Source organism: Trichoplusia ni, chromosome 3 (assembly GCF_003590095.1).
Source record: "Trichoplusia ni isolate ovarian cell line Hi5 chromosome 3, tn1, whole genome shotgun sequence".
In the NCBI taxonomy this organism is placed as follows: domain Eukaryota; kingdom Metazoa; phylum Arthropoda; class Insecta; order Lepidoptera; family Noctuidae; genus Trichoplusia; species Trichoplusia ni.
In genome coordinates this window covers 13,508,411-13,528,357 of record NC_039480.1, presented here as the reverse complement: position 1 = coordinate 13,528,357, position 19,947 = coordinate 13,508,411, and the positions used below count along the sequence as shown (strand labels likewise).

General features: G+C 35.0%; 1 protein-coding gene across 2 annotated transcripts in view; it reads left to right on the top strand.

Moving 5' to 3' along the window:
- The window catches only part of LOC113492009 (inactive rhomboid protein 1), a 150,902-nt gene that overhangs the window by 116,252 nt on the left and 14,703 nt on the right, over positions 1-19,947 (top strand). For both annotated transcript variants that reach the window (XM_026869270.1, XM_026869271.1), the window contains 2 exons: positions 6,752-7,129; positions 14,638-14,812. In XM_026869270.1, the coding sequence (XP_026725071.1) occupies positions 6,752-7,129; positions 14,638-14,812 (553 nt within the window). The remainder of the gene's footprint in view (positions 1-6,751; positions 7,130-14,637; positions 14,813-19,947) is intronic.

Genomic DNA, 19,947 nt, shown 5'->3' with positions numbered 1-19,947 from the left:
GCAAACTTATGACTAGTTTCAATAAACTTGTCTAGACTTGAATATTACTCGAATGAACAAGTACCACTGTAGGAGATATTCTTCAACTAAATCTTCGGTGCAGTACATAATGGTGTATCATAACAATAAATTGCACGAACAGCATCCGTACTTCTAAGTTTCTGTACGAAAATCGATATTGTACACCTTGAAATGATAGAGAGTTGCTCTATCATTTCAAGGTGTACAATATCGATTTATAAACATTTGTCATTTTGTATGCACTTTTACTATCATGAGAAAGGCCGTAAGGACGGATCTAAATTTTTACTTTCTTTAAAAGTACCACATTCTATAATTCAGTACATCTTTTCCTAAAGTGTTGTTTACAAACAAACTTTTCTGTCGTCATTTTCGTTTTTTGAGAGAAGAGACCAAATCTGATTTTAATGTTCGTTATTGGTCATTGCTGACTTAGTTTTTTGCATGCTTATGACGTTGATTAATTCCTTTATTAGCATTAACAGAAATCATTCCGACCAGGTGCGGGTCGCAAAAATGTGCCTTCAGAACAAACAGGACAAAGAAATTGAAATACAGCCTAGTTACCGACTGACGTACAGAAGTTACGGACAGACGACGCTTTATACTTCGGGTATGGAAACCGAACATCACAACGCAACGCAAGAAATGTAAACTTTTATACCGTTGATACCTTCAACTCCAATGCGTTAATTTTTAGTATCCATAAATGGTTTTGATATGTGAATATGATATACCCCGCTGATGTACACATTAATGTTTGTAATGCGGCTGTATTTACTCTTTTGCTTGGTGAGGGCAATTCATTTAGATTTAAGACAGAACAGTCATAGCCTGTCACAGATACTATGATTAATTGTAACATATCTATGTGTCTATGTATTTGTATCTTGAATGGGTAAGATTCATGAAGAGTTATGTGCATTGACAGCAATGAATTATGTAATATATTAGCATATCATGACATATGATTTTGGTAAAAGAATATTAAAATTGTGGAACAAAGATACAAGGATTCAACTTTGCTCTGCCTGAATTATTTTTTAAGTTGACTCAACTTATATAAGACTCTACTTTCTGATGTTCTCTTTTCACTATACTTTGTACAATGACATAGTATATCACAATTTTCATATGTTCCGTGTTCAGTTTACTGCATCAAACTCATTTCCTCGACATATTTATGGCAAAGTCTGTCGTAAAGTTATAACGATGCGATGATTTCGCGAATGTATCATAAAAATCTAATAAATAACGTTCCATATAATTCACGTTTAATAACTTTATTAGGAGGTTACTCTGAACGAAATGACGACAGAATATTTGATGAGTCAATTCGCTTGTAGATAATCGAAAAATTATTGTTTAAGGTTGGTTATGTATTGTGTGCCAATAAACAAGGTTTCCTCCCAGGTAGGCAAAGAAAATTTGTATGTATAGAGAGTAAAGTGCACGGATAGCCTAGCAGTTGATAATAATTAAGTAGTTCTTTGTAAGCTGTCATATAAAGTTTTAGTTTGGATTGTATTCGTATTTATCTCAAAAAATAATTGTTCTATGCAAATTCAAAGCATTCAAGATTTTTACCGTGATACGTAAGCTTAACGGAAGGTATCCAGTTGCATACTTGTGTTTATTTAAGTGCCAGGCTTTATGGCAAATTGCTATGTTAATTGCACAACGCTCTTTTAATATATCCTTCTTTCCTTCCACATTTAGACTTGAGTTATTGAGTTCGTGTTTCGCATTGCAAATTGCTACGCCGTAGCCACGTCGTGCCGTAGGCGCCTACGGCTACGACTGTAATACATTTTGTGTAGACTAGAAACATTCTGTGGTTTTTAATTTGACTCGTTATTCTGTTAAGCGACTTTTAATGGCTTATTGGTAAAGCGTTTTTACACGTAACTAAAGTCTATTTAATTTAATGAGTTGAGTATTGTGTATCCAAACAATTATAAGTTTTGATTGTGAACCAAACTATTGTAATAACACAATATAAACTTTTACTACGGTAACGAGATTTGTTAATTGAAATTTATTCCAACAAGAATTTTACATTGATCACTTGAATTTTATACGATTCCGTAGGGAAAAGGAAAATAATTTAAAAAGTTGTGTGAAAGTGATATTTATTAGTTAATTATGTATATTATACTAAGGCGTGTATGCCTGTACTATAACAAGGCGATGTAATTCTCAAATTGCGTTAAGATCTGATTAAACTAACAACTGGATATAGAAGTTGTGATATTACAGTGTTATACTCTATTTCAATTGTCACTCGGTTTACAAAGGGTTACGTCATCGCTCTTCATTACTGCAGTTAGCGATACGATATACCTGCATTTGAGAATGTTACTCAAAGTAACAGAACTACCCGATTGTTACCTAACTAATAATCTGATTATAAGTATACGGTTTTACACAAGTAAATAGTGCTTAAACAGACCTCGATCATATTAAATGCGAATAATCTTACATGGAAAGTAGTCAATACTTATATATTTAATGAAAAAAAAAATTTAAGTTTTGAAAATATTCTAAAATACTCACTTATAACATGGAAACCAAATTCTCTTTTTAACTGACTTCAAAAAGGAGGAGGTTCTCAATTCGACCCGTATGTTTTTTTTGTATTATGATATGATAACTATTATCACTATAATAATTACTCGGACCGTGTAAAACAGATTTATTAGGCTATCAACTGAAGTTTACAGATAGTATAATTTAAAGTTACGGAGACCCTTAAGCCCGTTTCCCACGATCGATTCTCTACGTTGTAAGGAAAATTATAACTCTTTATTCCACTGCCGTTCTCTTCCACCATTATAGTACTGCTTTGAGAAGTGCTCTAGGTTCCTCTATTGTTTTCCGACTAAAAGCTAATGATTTTTATCCACGACGGGATATTTCGGCCCCGCACCCAACATACCTAGTCGTTGACGTCCGCTATACACAGGCCAGTTGTCATAGCACAGATGTTTTTGCCGAAGTCCGTCGTTATTCATTACAAGTTAGTAACTTCAAGTGTGTTTTGCTAGGTGCGTCAGTGACCTTCGCAGTTTGGTCTTGTAGACGATATCCCTAACAGTGCTAAACCAGCTTACGAAACACATTTAATACCCGTAGCTATATAGTTGTCCTTTCCCAGATGATTCGATGTTATCTTCAACTTCCTTATTAATGTATGTTGTTGTGATAATTAATTTGCGATAATTTCGATCTGAGGTCGTATCTGTATTAGTATTTAGTGGTCTTAGTTATGTTTTGGGACCCTTTACTTAAAGGTTGTATTTGTTAGTGATAGAACACAAAATTAGGTTATTAGATTTTAATGGTATTGTTATGCCATTCAAATTTGTTTGAGGAATAGAGATAAAGTAAAACTTCTGTAAAACACTAATATCATTTTACAATTCTTAGCCATTATTTTTTATGAATAACAACTCTTTACAGCGCTCACAAGTCATTAATAAAGCCTACAGTATATGCTGGCCAACATTGGCGTAAGTTGGCCATTGACACACACTGATGGAATATTAACTACATTGATTCATCGCTTCCAACAATCGGAACAAAGAACTTAGAAGTTACGAAGTTTGGTCACAGTTAGACGTAGTTTAGAGATCGAAGCTTGAATACTATATAACTCAAAATCGAAATCGCGCAAAAAGCATGAAAAAGTTGCGTTTAAAAACTCTTTCGTTCTTGTCGAATATTTTTAATGAAAACCCCATATATAGAGATTATTATCCATAAGTTCCTGATGTAATGAACAATCTTTTTTAGCCTGTACTGCGTCCCCGCTAGGCAAATATCGCCATCCTTAGACTTTCAACTCCTTCTTTGTATCATTTCACCAGACGAATAACCAGTAAAATTTCGGAATACTATTTTATAAAGGTCAAGACATCCATCAAACGTCATCCTGAAACCGAAACAGCCGCCTACCGACGATCCCTATTTATTCCCTAACAAATCATTTTCAAAACATATGATAACCATCTGTTTGTCAAGTACCAAGATGTATGGCCTAATAACGTTTTCCCGATACGGAGCAATATAGCCACGATATTGAACAAGCGGTAAGAATAGCAATCAGCTGGCAACACGGATGGAAACTAGGTATCTGCATTATTGGGAGGATGACGTGCCCCGAATACTGAGGGAGCGATGATCGATATCTGTTGATCTGGGTAACAAGCTAGACGGCTCTGTCTCTTGAATTACGTTCGATTTTGATGTTTACATTGGAGAATCTTTAAAGAAGAGAGGGAATATAGGCTGTTCAAAAATAATAATTATTTAAGAACAGAAAACTTGATGAAATCTTTAAGTAACCAAATAACTACTACTACTTTATATATTTCTTAGACTTTTCTTAGTTTTTTGCTAGAAGAAAGGTTAAATGATCTAAGAAAATTAATAAAAGATTTATCTTATTTAAAAATGATTATTCTTATACCAAATTTCCACGTAATAACTGATTAGCCAGATTTTTCATTATCCAAGTCAGATTTTCTTTGTGCTATTCAAATCTGTTTTTATAACCAGTTTCAATGTATTGCGTCCTTGAAAAGGCGCCAAGTTGTTATAACAAGAGCTCAAGGTGAGCCTTTTACTAGCCTTAAATAAATAATAAAAAATGTTTCAAAGTTACCTACAAATGACATTGCTTAAACGTCGATGTTGGCTTGTTTCACCGATTCAATGAATTGAAAAAATTTCGTTTGAATGGCTGGACTGATGTGGTATTGATGAGAATTTGAAAGATGACAAGACAGATTATGCGTTTTTTTTTTTGTAGAAGTCTTACTGAAAGATTGGTAGGTTAGTTGCGTGTGCGGAGTAAAGACCGGTCATGTGTGTATTGAACTGGCGCAGAAAAACAAAATTGCTCAAAAAAATGTAATTAATTATTGGGTCCAATAGGCAGTCTCTTGTAGGTAAAATTTGAAATTTATGATAACTTTCGTCGACTTGACTCCTGATTACATTGGCCCGAAACTAGACGGGCTATCCCGATAAATTCGCGTGAGTAAACCGTTCGTTAATAATCACAACATTTAAAACAGTATCTATAACCACTAGCGACAATTAATTAAATGGAAATGAACAAGGCAACTAGACCGATGAAACGTAAATAGCATAAACGTACTCATGTTCAAAGTAGGTTTAAGTCCTAATTAAAAGTTAAAACACATTAAAAATAAATAAAAAAACACGGACCAGTGCGTGTTCACGTAATCAGCTTATGAAATGCTTAGTGAAATTAAATATAAACGAGCGGGCCGCTTAATTTTAGAACGAACTTTACAACGTTTTGATATATTACGTGACCTAATTCCCAACTCAATCTTACAACATTATAACCATAACAAGTACACAAATCTCTCTAATATCCATGCAAATAACGTACATAAAGTATCTTAACTCCTAATTCAAAGTACTCCTTGTACCTGTACTGCAGAATATCAAAGCAAACCTGCTGCTGTTGTGGGAAAGAGATGGCGCTCTACATAGGGCCTAGCGTTCTCTCACTCCGACAATAACGACAGTTTTGCTTGAAGGTTTCATAGTAAGAGAGCAGCGCAATAATATCCTATATTTGTCAAAGACATTGCCGTAGCTCAGTGCGCGTTTATCTTAAATTAGTGTGTTTCTGCTACTGCGAACAAATTATGGCTCGTTCGACTCACACCTGTGCCGTACTGCAGACGCATAAATAATAGGGATGAAGGAGATATAGGGATGTTCTGTACTGAGGTAGGGTGTACTGATATAACGCGTTTACTTGAGCATGTTGGAGAGTATAGAGAGTATAGATTGTTAGGACTATAATATGTTGCTTCTCTCACAGAAAATTGGTTTGGATGACATTGGAGAGAAATTCAAGTCAGTTCATGAGCGTACCCGTTTTGCCTGTGGAGAGATGCTCTTTGCGACATTATATCGGCAAAAAATGCCAACAATAATTGAAATAAACTACACCTAAAATATTATCAACAAGTATTTCTAAAAATGCTTACAATATCTAGGTACATATTATATTTCAAATAAATGACAAGATCTGTCGAATTTCGACACAAATACCGTTACAATTTCACTTCAATACTTAAGGTACAATCCATTAAATTGACTCAATTCTCTGCCAAATAAATTCCAAGTAAATAGAATCTAAATAGTCGAATAATTTGAGACGATAGATCAATGATTGACTAGAGCCGGTGCAAATCGATTTACAACGGAATTGCAATCGGAAATACCGAATCAATTCAGGCAATTTGCCGATGATTCTGGAGCCGGTATAACGAATTCCGCCGCGCCAAGACCTGCTAGACGCTCGCCTCATTGTTTATCGATGCGAACTAATTTCTGTATTTTGTAACTTTGTTAGCGTTACGAATTTGATGTAAAAACATTTGTGGTACGAAATTTGCTTAGAATGTTCGGATTTCGGATCATTAAATAAAATTATACTGTTATATAAAATGAAATAACGAAAAATTTCGTTACATAGGTAGCTATTTTTTATGTTATTGGGTTATAAGCAAGATTTAAAATTTTCGAAATGAGAAATATTTTTTTGAAACAAATGTTTCAAGTGAAGTTTTTGTTTCATGGTCAACTACAAAACACAACAATGTTTTACTATCATTTTACCCGCCTACAATTATGATAATAACGTTGAACAAAACTAACATTGCTATTCTCATTGTTGCAGGCGTTCGAGCGCGGGTCTGCTGGCTCCGCAGCTGGCATGCCAGTCATCCTCCCCGGCGGCGTCAGCGCCGGCGCCGCCGCTCCCCGCGCCGGCGTCACCCCCGCGCGTGGTCTCCGCCCCGCCCGCCGCCATCCAGCCCCCTCCCGACCCCGCCCCGCAAGACCAAGAAGATGGCGTCAGATTGCGGCGCACACACACTGTCGCTGTACGAGACTACCTCAAGAGGGAAACGCAGACGTTTTTCGGCGTTCAGAGGGATAACGAGAGGGAACAAAGACGGCTGTGGTATGAGAGGCGGAGGAGGCACGCGGCGCGGGCGCTCGGTGACCTCCGGCCCGACCTGCCGCCCGATCATCATCCTGATGATGATGATATTAGGTAAGTCTCTCCTCCTGACATTAACTACGACGTTTTTTCAAGGTCATGCTGTGTTGGTCACTATCAAGATAAAGATAGAGACGAATACACATTTAAGAACGCTACCTAATTAAGTGTCGTCGCTTGTTCCATATTCCCAAGTCTAAATGCCGTATGTAAACATAAAACACTGATTGGATTGAGGTTCGATAGACCGAGAGTAGTAAACTATTTTAATTAATCGAACAAAGGTAATATGACCTCATAATACATGGCAGTTATTAGTATTAGTTTTATCGATTGACCTAAAACCTGGAATTGGTCCATAAAATATTTATGTTACTTCTGAATTACTTTATATTTTGCAAAATTCTACGGAAATATTTAAATCTCCATGTAAATATTTGCCTAAAAGTAGTAAAGCTAGCTAGTGTCTTGAGAAAGAAATTCTAGAACGATTTAGAAGTGAGTATAAAAACTATTGTCCAAGGTAGGTACGCTGTATTGTATGTTACGAATACATCATCAATCAATAATACCGCCACCCTTTGCGAATTATTAAACTTCATTGTTCATGCCCACACCGTAGACAGCTAAAGGTTCTAAGCGACAAATGTATGCAAATAATGGTAAAGCTAATACAATTCACTTTATACCTTATGGAAACATAGCTAAGGTCGAAAATCATTTGATCAGTTCTTTGATTTTTGATGTAAATTATGAAATTAAATGGAGTAAAGTGTAAATTGCTTATCATACGTGCATTAACTAACGTGTAACACCGTGTACGAAACACCTAAATTATACATGAGTTTAGCGTAATATTTATAAATTAAACATAGCAAGCTGATTTTCCAGTATGGCGACGGAAAAATATACAATACAAAAATGATTTTAAAGATTGGTCCTACAAATGAAGTTCAAGTCAATATGTCATTTATTGTATAAACATTGGCTAAACGCTACTCGGCAGAAAAATATATAATTCGTAGATTCGATTTTTGAAACAAATTGACCAGTTATGTGCGTAATTGTTTTACACATGGTTAAACAGTTTATGTGGTAGTTACGCACATTAAAATACGATTTACACACCGTACCAAATGAAGTGCTAACTACATGAAATGCCATATTCAGATCACTGAATAATTGTACTCGCATTGAGCATTTTATAAAGTCACTTATAATTTTGTAAATTGTTATAACTTTTAAGCGAAAACTTTATTAACAGAAATATTGCACGATATAACATGTAACATTATATATGTATTTTTTTGTGCTGTACTTACAAATTAATTACGCCCAAACATGTTTTTATAAACTTACTCATAAATAAACGGTGTGTTTTTTAACTAGTGAAATTATTCTTTTTCCTTATCCACACTACGTAGGTTCAGTTAGTCTTACTTTTTAATTATTTATTTTAACAGATAGTTTCTTTTCTAATTGGATTACCTTCTTATATAATACTAAATATTTCAAGCTCACTGGAAGAAAGAGTTTTTCCAACACGGTATCGCGATAAGAAGTTTCCTAAGATGTTTTGAACATAACATCGCATTTTAGTCACGACTATGTATATACAAAGGTATAGAGTCTTCCACATCAAAACAATAATAATAAGAAAGTTGTATCTAACAAGTTGACGTAGCTTAACTCGTTCGCGACGAGATTGATACGAAATTCAATTTTCGCGGTAGCAATCCAACGTTGTTTTCCTGGAGTTTCCCGGAATTTCTTGGAACACATCAAGGGCTTTCCTGGACATTAAAGTGGATATCTAGGTGTTTAAACGAAGCATTCGAGAAGCATTATTCAATTTTGTATTAAAAGGAGTTAAAAACAGGGATTACAAACAAAGAGGTTTGTTTTCTCTTCAGATATAGTCCCAGAACAGAATAAAGACTTCAGGTCTCTTTCACTGTGTTTGAGTGTGAAGTCATTGATTAAGACATAAAAATAAAATTGACAACTGATTAAAAAGATATAACAAAATAAGATCATAATCAAAGGCAGGATTAATAGTAGGAACCTACGGAACCCATTTATAGAATACTATCCTTTTTAATATTCGAACTCATGAAAGATTAGTCGACTTATCAATTAATCCAATTCAGTTACATCGATCGTCCTACCCGAATAGACGCTCACAAGCGCCTTTGTAAATGGACTACAGATCAGAATAATCCCGGTTACCGCTGTTACCTCGGACTGGTTACTCCGATGCAGTCGAACATTTTCCCACCACCGGCCGAACGCCTACCAACACCGCTCTTTTAAAATAATATTAGTATTGATGTAAAAGAAAGAAAGTCCGACTAAGGGGCATCGTGTTGCCCAGGTTGAGGTGGTCAGATAAGCAGTCGCTCCTTGTAAACACTGGTACTAGCTGAATCCAACCATAATGTAGTTGGAAAAGGCTTAACAAGAAAGAAAGGCGCAACTCTACATCGTGTATTTTGCTGTCACGCTGCCTCAACTACGATAAATACTTTTAGGACTAGGCGGTATACTTATAGAGCTAAATCATCGCGGTTATTCTCATTACCCTGGATATCCTCGTTTCACTGGTTGTCCCTTCAGTCTTGCCAATACAGCCTCCTTGGTATAATAAAATTAACCGTAACTATTCGCTATCGTCTGTGACAACACTCTTTAGGCATTTTGTATTCTTGAGTCGAACTTAGTTAATGGCGAACACAATTAGGTTTATCTTAATGTAATTAGGCTGGATTCCTTTAAAATAGGTGCTGCTTAATTTTGTTGGAAGTAAAGACATTTGGGCCGTTTAAGTGGAATGAAATTATAATTGTTTGTAAATTTGACTAAAAAGTTAAAAAAGTAGAGTAGCTAGAATGTTGAAATTTTCACAGAAGATGTTTTTCTAATTCCTCCTACACATATGTCATTTAAAATTGAGGTTAAGCAATGGTTGGTTAGGTCATTAATTGTTTGTCCCCTTTTTTTTGTTCTATTTTACCCTTGTAGCCTTTCTACATTGCGAGTCCGACTCGCACTTAACTGGATTTATTATATTTACGTAAGAACTTTACATACACACACGCAAACGTTTCACGACCATAATTAATAAAGGTAAGTACTAACTACTAAGGTTTGCTAACAGCTACTAACAGTTCTACGAATAGTCGACAACAACACGCAAGTACCAGGCGACCATAATCACAAGGGGTATTACGCTTAGGAAGTGAGTCATAAGACAATGAGTTGTTTATCCCTGAGGACGTCCGGGCGAGGCGACCTTATTAATGTCCTTGTTAATTCTTGACTCCTGGTACTTTAACTTCGTGGATGCATACTAGTGTTAAATTTACATTTGTTTGCCGTTGTTTGGTACTCAATCGAAGTTTTGAATTGTGATTTATGTTACGATGCGATGGTTTGACTAGACTTGCTCGTAGTAAGTTTGTTGATGTTTGTAATTATGGATCACTTTAAGAGCTTAGCTTTAGTCTATTTATGTTCAATGATGCTCCATTTCATTTTGGCATCTATCAGGGGTAGTCGGAAAAATCCGTCAGTTAGGGCCATCTGTCTGGGGTAGTCGGTAAAACAGACATAAAGAATCCAAAGCGAATGCAGAACTCTCGCATGCTTGTTACCTGGATCTGAGGAACTGCCTCAGATCCAGGTAGATTAATATTATTATTCAGACTTAATCTATATTCAATTTATTATGAAGTAAAGTCTGTTTAAATCTCCGGTTAAATCTCAAAATGTTATAAATAGAATTTGCACACAATATTTGTGTGGCATACGCTATAAAATCACTCAACCAGAGATGTGCATACGTGCCCTGGTGAAAACAGCCGTCCTGATTTTGAATTACGACTTTCATTCTGACTAAGTATAAAGATTTACATCCTTCAAGCAATTTAGCACATAGCGGGTTATAGAGGTTTACGAAAGTGTTCATACCAAAACATAACTCTAAACAATCTACCCTCCCATTAAAATACTTTACAAAATAAAATTGACGATCTTTATCATCGGAAACTTATTTTCGTCGCTCCACATAAACAAACGGCACCCCAAATCTAAGGAGGTCAGAATACTTATCACATAATTTACTGTAAGCAGGTCACAATATAAAGAATGATCTGTGCTGTAGATAAAGTCCCATCGTGGAGAAAAGAATTCGCTAATCAAAGAGACTCTACCCTTGTTGATTGAGACCTTTTGTATTGAATAACAAGATAATATTGACATAATTTGATTAATACAATTTATTGTGGTGAAACCTAAGGTAAAAGGTGGTTTATAGTCAATGCATTATACCCACTTTATGTAGCATGTGTGGCATAAAACTGAACAAGTTCTTCTATTCGGCAAAAGCAAAATAAATTTACAAGCACTTCAAATATATATGGCCGTACCAATCGCGCTGAAGCTAGATTTTATTTATTGATTATTTCAAACTACTTAGCTATGACGGTTCATAAAATACAGCGTGACAGATGAATGGACTGACAACATCTTTTTATAGTGTTGCTAAGCAGAGTATGTTGGGTAGGGCACGCTAAAAAAGAAGCAACATCTCATTTAATTAGTATTTTAATTAATGTGGTCAATCCACCATGGTCTTGTTATAAAATTCCGAATATGATTGCATTGACACGAGATCGTCAAAAGTCTATATAATAAAACCTTTTTTATATTGACCTTAGTAAACCATCAGTAAATACCTAACGAAGCCTCATATTTCTCATACAACTATACAGAAGTTACTTTGAAATGTAGGTACTTGAAATCTAAATCCGGCGGAAGTTTGCACGGAATAAGCATTTTTATTGGCATCGTGCACTCTCGAGGTACAAAGGAGTTTGCTAAACTCAGTGTGTTCGGCACGTTTTGGAAGTATTGAGCTATACGTTTAGATTTGTTAGAGGAGACCAAGATAACAGGACTTTGATTTTTATAAAGATTCTTTGAGTTTAGCTTTTGTGTGTGCAAAAAGTTGACTACAAAAGTTAAAATTTGCACCTTTTTTGTAAATAGAGGCAAGGTTTTTAAATATATACACTAAATAATTACTATATTATTTCCAAGTATTATATCAATCATGGTTTTGTATGTATTAAATAGACATATATCTAATTATTTTAATAAAATCTAGAGGTTATTCTTATCTATGAACTTTGACCTTACTTTGAGTGAAAGAAAACACTCAGACTAGTTCTATAGGTATTTTTATCGACAACAGCTGCCTCTTAGCTCCAATTAATTAAGTGCTCTTAAGTTCTCTTCACGAAGCATATTTATGTCGCTAACTAGTTAAATTAGCTAATCAATTAATAGCCTAGTCTTTAAACAAAACAGCCTATATTTCTTAAGCCATCGCTATTCACAAGCCTCACGAACATTCTGGTTTTTTTGCCAAAATAGGCGATTATAGTCAACGGTGTTTCAAAACTCGTTATTTGATTTTATAGGTGCACTACCCATCATTCTGCGGTATGATAAAAAAAATATTATTGAACTAAAAATATGTATTCCTTACTATGTTTACTTTACATAAAAGTATCAGAATTTAAACCACCACTCAATGTTAAGAAGGTTCGCTATTCCAAACGCCTGTTAGAAAGCACTCAGGCTTAAGCTGACCACAACACTTTTAACTCAACTTTTAGCATAAATTTTATCGAATATATCAGAAATATATGTGTGTGCACTCTACAAAAGCTATCTCGATAGTTGTTTAGAATATTTCTCAGTTTTCCAATGTCGATGTTGGATATTTATTTGACGGTTTCATAAGTTACGTCTGCAATGCCAACATTGAGCTGAAAATTTAATGTAAAATAAATTCCGTTGCAGTATGGAATATGTTTACGGTGTGAAATAAATTCTGAAATGTTTTCCTTGGCTTTTATATTGAATCTTAGTTTGCTATTCCTTGTTTATTCATTCGAAAGTTGTTACTTAATAATGTTTTTATAAGTATCCATTAATTTTAATGTTTACCACTGATGTGTTATAAGTAATAAGATGTAAAGTGAGTAAAATATTTTATTGAACTGTATTCAGTAAGTCTAGAATGATAACATAAATAATTATAATCCATGGCTATGTGCGAGTCGAATTTACGACACAGAGGGTTCCGAAAAATATTCTAGAACAAACAAATAGTTGAGCGACAAATAAATGTTTGCGAACTCTTTGATTCTGATCTGACTGATTTGTTATCCAACAAATTTATGACCGTAACAAACTGAACCTCTACTTTTAGTATTTATTGTTAAAGTGGCACTTAATTCGGACTACTTATATTACTACTTACTATCTTACTACGGTCAGCGATTCTCGAAACCCTTTCATAAATTTTACCTACTCCAAACCACCCTTCACGGTTATTAAGTGGCAGTCATTCAATTTTTATTCAAAACTCAAAACAAGTGCTATTGGCATTTCCTCGAAATGGAACAAAAATGTAGGTATTGAAACACATTGTGATACGCTGTGTACATTTTTTCAACAGTTGTTTTTCCCTTCCTTATTGACGTTCGTAACAAATACATATTTCGTCCGTTTACACGTTTAAATAAACGAACCGACTTTTTTATTGGAACGAACGAGTTTTTATTTAGATATTTGTTTTTTTTTTGTTCCTGTTATTTAAAATGCATACGGTTTGTTTTCTAAAACGTTAGTTAATCAAAAGCGTACTGGAAAAATTGCGTTTTTGTTTCAACACCGTTAAAAATTCCATTGCACTTTACAACATACATTTTTAATTTCAATATTGACTTTTGCTTTTGAAACACGAGTTGATTTTGTGTAAGCAAGAGTAAGTCTCTATCTTCCACTGACAGTACTGAAGACAGCATGACACTTAGACCCTTGAGAGTGACTTTGACCCTTCTAAATATGGCGTATATTTCCCATGTTTTTATTCATGGAGTATGTTTCGGAAAGTTCAGCTTTTGTTAAATTTTACAAAGGTAAAACAAGTTTAGTCTGAAACTGTGTATATTCAATAGCTGGTTGAAGTTATAGTTAGGTAGATGTTTATGTACCAAGAGGGTGATATAATGGGATTGCATTGGCCTTTACGATATTGTCTTTCAAAAAGGTGAAGGTACCTTGCAACCGCAGGAGCAGTCATCTGTGAAGGGATGCATGAGTGTGGCTTAGACAAAAGGACCGCTGAACCATTGTTGGATATTGTGTTCGCATATTTGACTTTACATATGCTTTGGTATACGATAATAATTAAATAAACAGTACATGTTTCGGATACCTTTTTTGAAATACATGAGTACATGCAATTCAATTAAGACGCACAAGTATTATCGACATATTTTTTTTTAATTTTTATATCAACACAATACAGTGAAACATAAAGATGCTTAATAAGTTACCTTATTTGTTCAAATGCGTTAAAGTCGGTTAAAGTCACGTTTATTGGCAAATTGTAATGCCAATTTCATGTTTGTGAGCGGGTCAACATATTTGTTGATTTCTACTTTAGAAATGATCTGTAAGTACTAAAGACTATTTACCCTTGTCAGTATGTACGGAGCGTCGGGCGCGGCACCCAGGGAGGCGCGGGGGCGCGCTCGCGAGCGGCCCGACGTGCTGCCTGCGCCGGCGCCGCTGGAGGAGCCCGCGACGCCGACGTTGCCGCGCCCCGGCAAGGACAGCGTGGCGCGGCTCACGCTCACTGGACTATCTTATGTTGTTACTGTAAGTAAAACATTTAGTTTCTTAATTTATGACTAATTTATTTATCAAATAACATACACATAATTACAGTTTACACCAAATCGTTGAGCAGTCAAGTAATACAAATTAGAAATTTAATCAAATGTCAAAAAATGTATTTTTAGGCAGTATGTTTTGAAATATGACGGCTATTATCTGTGGCAAACGCTGGCTGTATTTTGTTGTCACTGAGATTGATGGTCAAAATTGGTTGTACATAACACCAATTGTTTATGGAGACCATCGCTACGTCGATATCAAGTAGATATCACCGAAAACAGAAGAGGTTCACAATTCAGGTAATATTTTCGAGTTTTCTGTAAAAAATAACAGATTTTTAACATTTATTAAGGAAATTTTCAAGTCTTCTTAATTCTATGATCTAAACATTTAATTTAATCGTATTATTCTAGAACAGGATAAATAGATACATTATGCAACTTAAGCTTACGAAAATCGCACAAAAAAAACGATATACCCGGAGATTTAAAATTCGCACCATGATTTTACTTTCCGCGTTATAGAATATTCGATAATACCGAAACGCGAGAGCATTGGGTGTCACGTCTCGGTAAGAGCAAACCTTGTTATGATAATATATAATAACTGATGTACGTATGTACTTACTGTACGAACGTGATGTACCGACAGACGAGCTGTGGAATATCGACTTACCTTGTGTGTGTAGTTTATCATAAAGGAAAACCGTGGAAAGGAGAGGTGATATAGGTACACAAGGTGTTTTGGAAACTCGGAGAGGGTTTCCAAAATACCAATAAACAGTTTTCTATGGGAAAATAATATTCTGTTTCGGAGAAATCGTTGTTGGTCCCATATATATTTTGTTCCGGACAATTTTGTATGGTAAGCCAAATATTTTTATGACAATTGGCTGTTCGAGGAAGTTGTTTATTTTTGTGTATTAAATAGACTCTGTATGTATAAACAGGTGTATAGTATACCCTGTAAAGTGTGTTTTATATAAATAGATGTATTTGCTAGTCACTTTCTCAGAAGTAATTTTTCAGAGGGTATTGACCTCTTGAAATAACATGAAACAAAAGAAAGAGCGATTGATAAATATGCGGGATAAATGAGGGTGGGTGTGGAGTGTCAGATTTGATTTGTTTTGTTATTATGTATATTTGCCAGTTGTTATTCTTTACACACAAGTATAAAACATTGTACAAAACATTCCTGCTTATTTCATGGAAAGACTCTACCAGCAGAGTAGTTGACATTGGCAGTTAAGAGAGTGCAAGTATTCTTGCGTTTTTCGATTCAAAATTGACTCTTTTTCTACTTTTTTGGTTTGAGTTCCACAATCATTTAAGTCATAGCAAGAACTTAGACTCAGAACAACAATTCGTGGACCATACAAGTGCTTGTCGCAGTGTGTTTACAGTGTAAGCCTAAAACCATTCGGCTATCCGTGCACAATTGCATATAAGTAGTAAAAAACATAATACAAACCTTCTGTAACTAGACGTGAAGGTTGTATACATACTGAAAATGTAACATCCCTGTTATTTCTTCGAAGTTTTTATTTTAGATCGGACAATACAACAAATCTCGTTACAATAAATTGTGTTTTTATTTGATTGAGTTCGATCGCTGATGGTTTTATTTTTGTTTTCTTTTTGTGCTAGAGTTTTCTCTTCGTAACAATTTAAAACATTTCTTCGTTTCGTTTCTCTTACAACTATCATTGGTTGTAAAATTAAATATTATGTTATAAATCTTAGTTAAGAATTGTGACGAAAAGAAAGGTGTAAAATTTTGTGTAATTTTTGAAGAGGTCAGTGCCCTAAACCAGGCAAACCATGCGACACTATTATACAAAACACACTTTGTATGTAAAGTAGAGAAACAGAAACTAAGCTGTAACAGTTATAATGCTTTGTCGTAATACGCAGAGTTTGCTGACACAGTAAGCATGGAGTAGCCAGTTTTTGTTTCCTTTTTTGTAATGCAAAAGGTCATTGCCCTTCGCAATAATAATTATAGTTGAGGTCACCACGCCAAACCACTGAGTACACTGAGTACAACACATCGCGGGTTCGATAGAACAAGCATTTAAGTGATCCTCGAATGCTTGTCCTGAGTCTGGGTGTATTTTTGCATGTGACTTGAATGTTTGTGAAACCTCTCGCGACACAATTAAGTAATAAATCCCTTACCGCGGGAGCCGTTTTTTTTTTAATAAATTGAACGATAAGTACATTTTTGTTCCTAGGAAATCTAGGAAGAGACTTTCTTTCTTAAAATTAATTAATTTCTTTGCTCAATTTTGTTATTATATAAAATATAGTTTATAGTTTCTACTTTAAACTACCTTGTATGCAAGATCGCAGGTGCGGTGTAGAAACAAAACACTAATTGTTAGTCGCCATCTCGTTATGATAATTCAGTAGGAACACACGGCCGCAGGTGGCATAGTTAGCCAGCCCGGTACCGCGTTAAACATTTAAAACTTGTCTAAATATCTCAACGGAAAAGTTCATCTACTCTACCAACAACTTTCAAAGCAATACTGTAGGGATTGTGAAAAAGAGACAACGCTATGCACAATGTAGAGTGCCCTCTCACTTGCACAGTGACAGTGTTACTTTAGGTGGTCCTAGATTCCTGGTTATTTTAACTATGCTAAAAGCACTTGGCCGCGTGAAATTCTAAACTGGCTAAAGTATAGCTGTTAATGGAAGACCTTATATGTGCTCGGAGACTTATAAATATGGCCGCCGTTATATGGCTCATAATAAAATTGCGTTACTTTACATGTATGTATGCCAGATTTGGAAAGAATTGGGTCAGCCAGTACTTTGTAGGTAGGTTTGGTTAATTGTAGAGCTTTGGTTGGGATGGTAATAAATGTTAAGCCGCAATTGACACGCTTTGTCAGTGGATGTATGACTATATGTCATCATCAACATTCCCCTGCCCTTATCCCAATTATTTTATTTGGGGTCGGCGCAACATGTCATCTTCCATACCTTTCTATCGGCCGTCATCTCACAAGAAACACTCTTTACAGCCATATCGTCTTTCACACATCCGTTTCTTTGGTCGTCCTCTCCCCCTATATCCATCCACATCCATGCTTAACGCCTTCCTCACCACATGATTTTCATTCTTCCGCATAACATGCCCATACCATGACAGCCGGTTACCACGTAGTTTCTTTGTAACCGGGGCCACTTTCAAACTTCCCCTTATATACTCATTTCTTACTCTATCCACTCTCGTAACACCACACATTCCTCTTAACATTCTTATCTCTGCTGCATGCATGTATGACTATATGTGAATTTAAAAATTGTAAAATTTTGAATTACAGCATGCCTTGAGAGAAGACAATACAGATTAGTTAACTCAAATCAGGCACGAATGTCTACATTTGATAATAATTGATAATTGAAAAGACCTGGTATTGGCAAAAGTGCACATTTGCTCATAACTATTACAAGCGCAATTCTGACGCATATTATTCAAATTTTGTCTAAAATAATATTTTTAGTTTTACAAACGTCACACGGTAAGAAAATAATTCTAGGCTAATTTAATACTCCGGATCTGGCAACATTATCAGACCTTATTTACTTTTCTAATTAGTTCAAAACTTCCCTCGCAAGGTCTACAGCAAACATTCAGACGTTACTCAACGTATGCCTGTTAAGTTTCAAGTGTATATTAAATTAATATCGTAGTGAGTTAAACTAGAACAATATCAGAAACATATTGTTAAGGCAACTCAATCTGCAAAAAATATTTTTAACAAAGTCACGCAACTTTCCTAAACTCAATGATTGCGGTCTAGTTGACAAGATTGTGGTGACAATGGGAAATAGTTAAAAGCATGCATTATGTCTTTTTATAGCGTTTTTTTTTAAACTGGTAAGCAGTGACGCCCTAAACTAAATTATGTAACTACAAAATACACACTACTATTACGCAAATAGTTGTAGCAATTTATTCCATCATCTATTCAGGCTAAGTTTCGCATAATTCAGAATCATATCACGCGCCACCAACTCTACTCCGTGGCTACGCGACTACGGCGTAGCGCTCGCGTAGCTTGTAGCTCGGAAGTTACTACATAAGTAATAAGATTAAGAACTGTGTATTTATTGCAAACAGTATCAGCTATGTAATGTTGTTTTAAGCTTGCTCTATTTTACCCTGTAAATTGAGGTTATAAAGGTTATTGCAGTTGCATTAGCGTTGCGTGTGTAATAACGATATAACATGGAAGGAGTTAACAGCAGTGCAAATAATTAGCTACACCATAATTCATAGTTACGAGACGTTTATATACTGGACTATATTATGCCGCAAGTTATCCTGCATAACCTGTATCATTTTAAGCTTGTATCTTCGTCCTTGTGATTGGTAAATTTTAAATAAAGGTGTGTGTTGGTGACGACTCATCCACCACAAAATGACTACGTTTCAAGTTCTTCAATGTCGTGAGAGTAAGACAGTAATAAAGAGAAAGGTCAGATTATCTTAACGAAAAATACTTCTTATATGACACATAGGTTACGAAAAGGTTATTTGTAAAGTTTTTTATGAATTCATACGTAAATATAGACACATTTGTTCGATCTTCGTTTTCGATAGCGTAGGCAGCGCAGTGTTTGATAATGTGTCTTATACGCCTACACTGTGAGAGCACAAGGACAACACCTTCAAGCTCAACAAATACGATTTGTTAAGAAAGATCAGAATAATAATAAAAAATATAAAACAAAGTTATTTTTTGAAATTATATAACTAAAACAAAATATCAATGGACAATTTTCCTTCGTATACAGAGATATATCACATGTTGTTATATATTTTTTAAGAGTAGAATGCTTAAATGATAAAAGTGTTGGTAAAAGATTTTATAGACGAATGGCCATAAAACATCCTTTATCGCTGCTGAAAATTGCTGATTCACAATTTTCTACAATTGACTATAGAAAATTGACATGCCGACCCAATTAGGAGTTGTGTTCCACGAAGATTCACAGAACAACCAAATCAACATAAATAAAAAACAAAATAAAGCAACATAACTCTCTATGTTAACGATGCCCGCTGTCCAAGCAACAGTCATCGTGACCAACAATTTG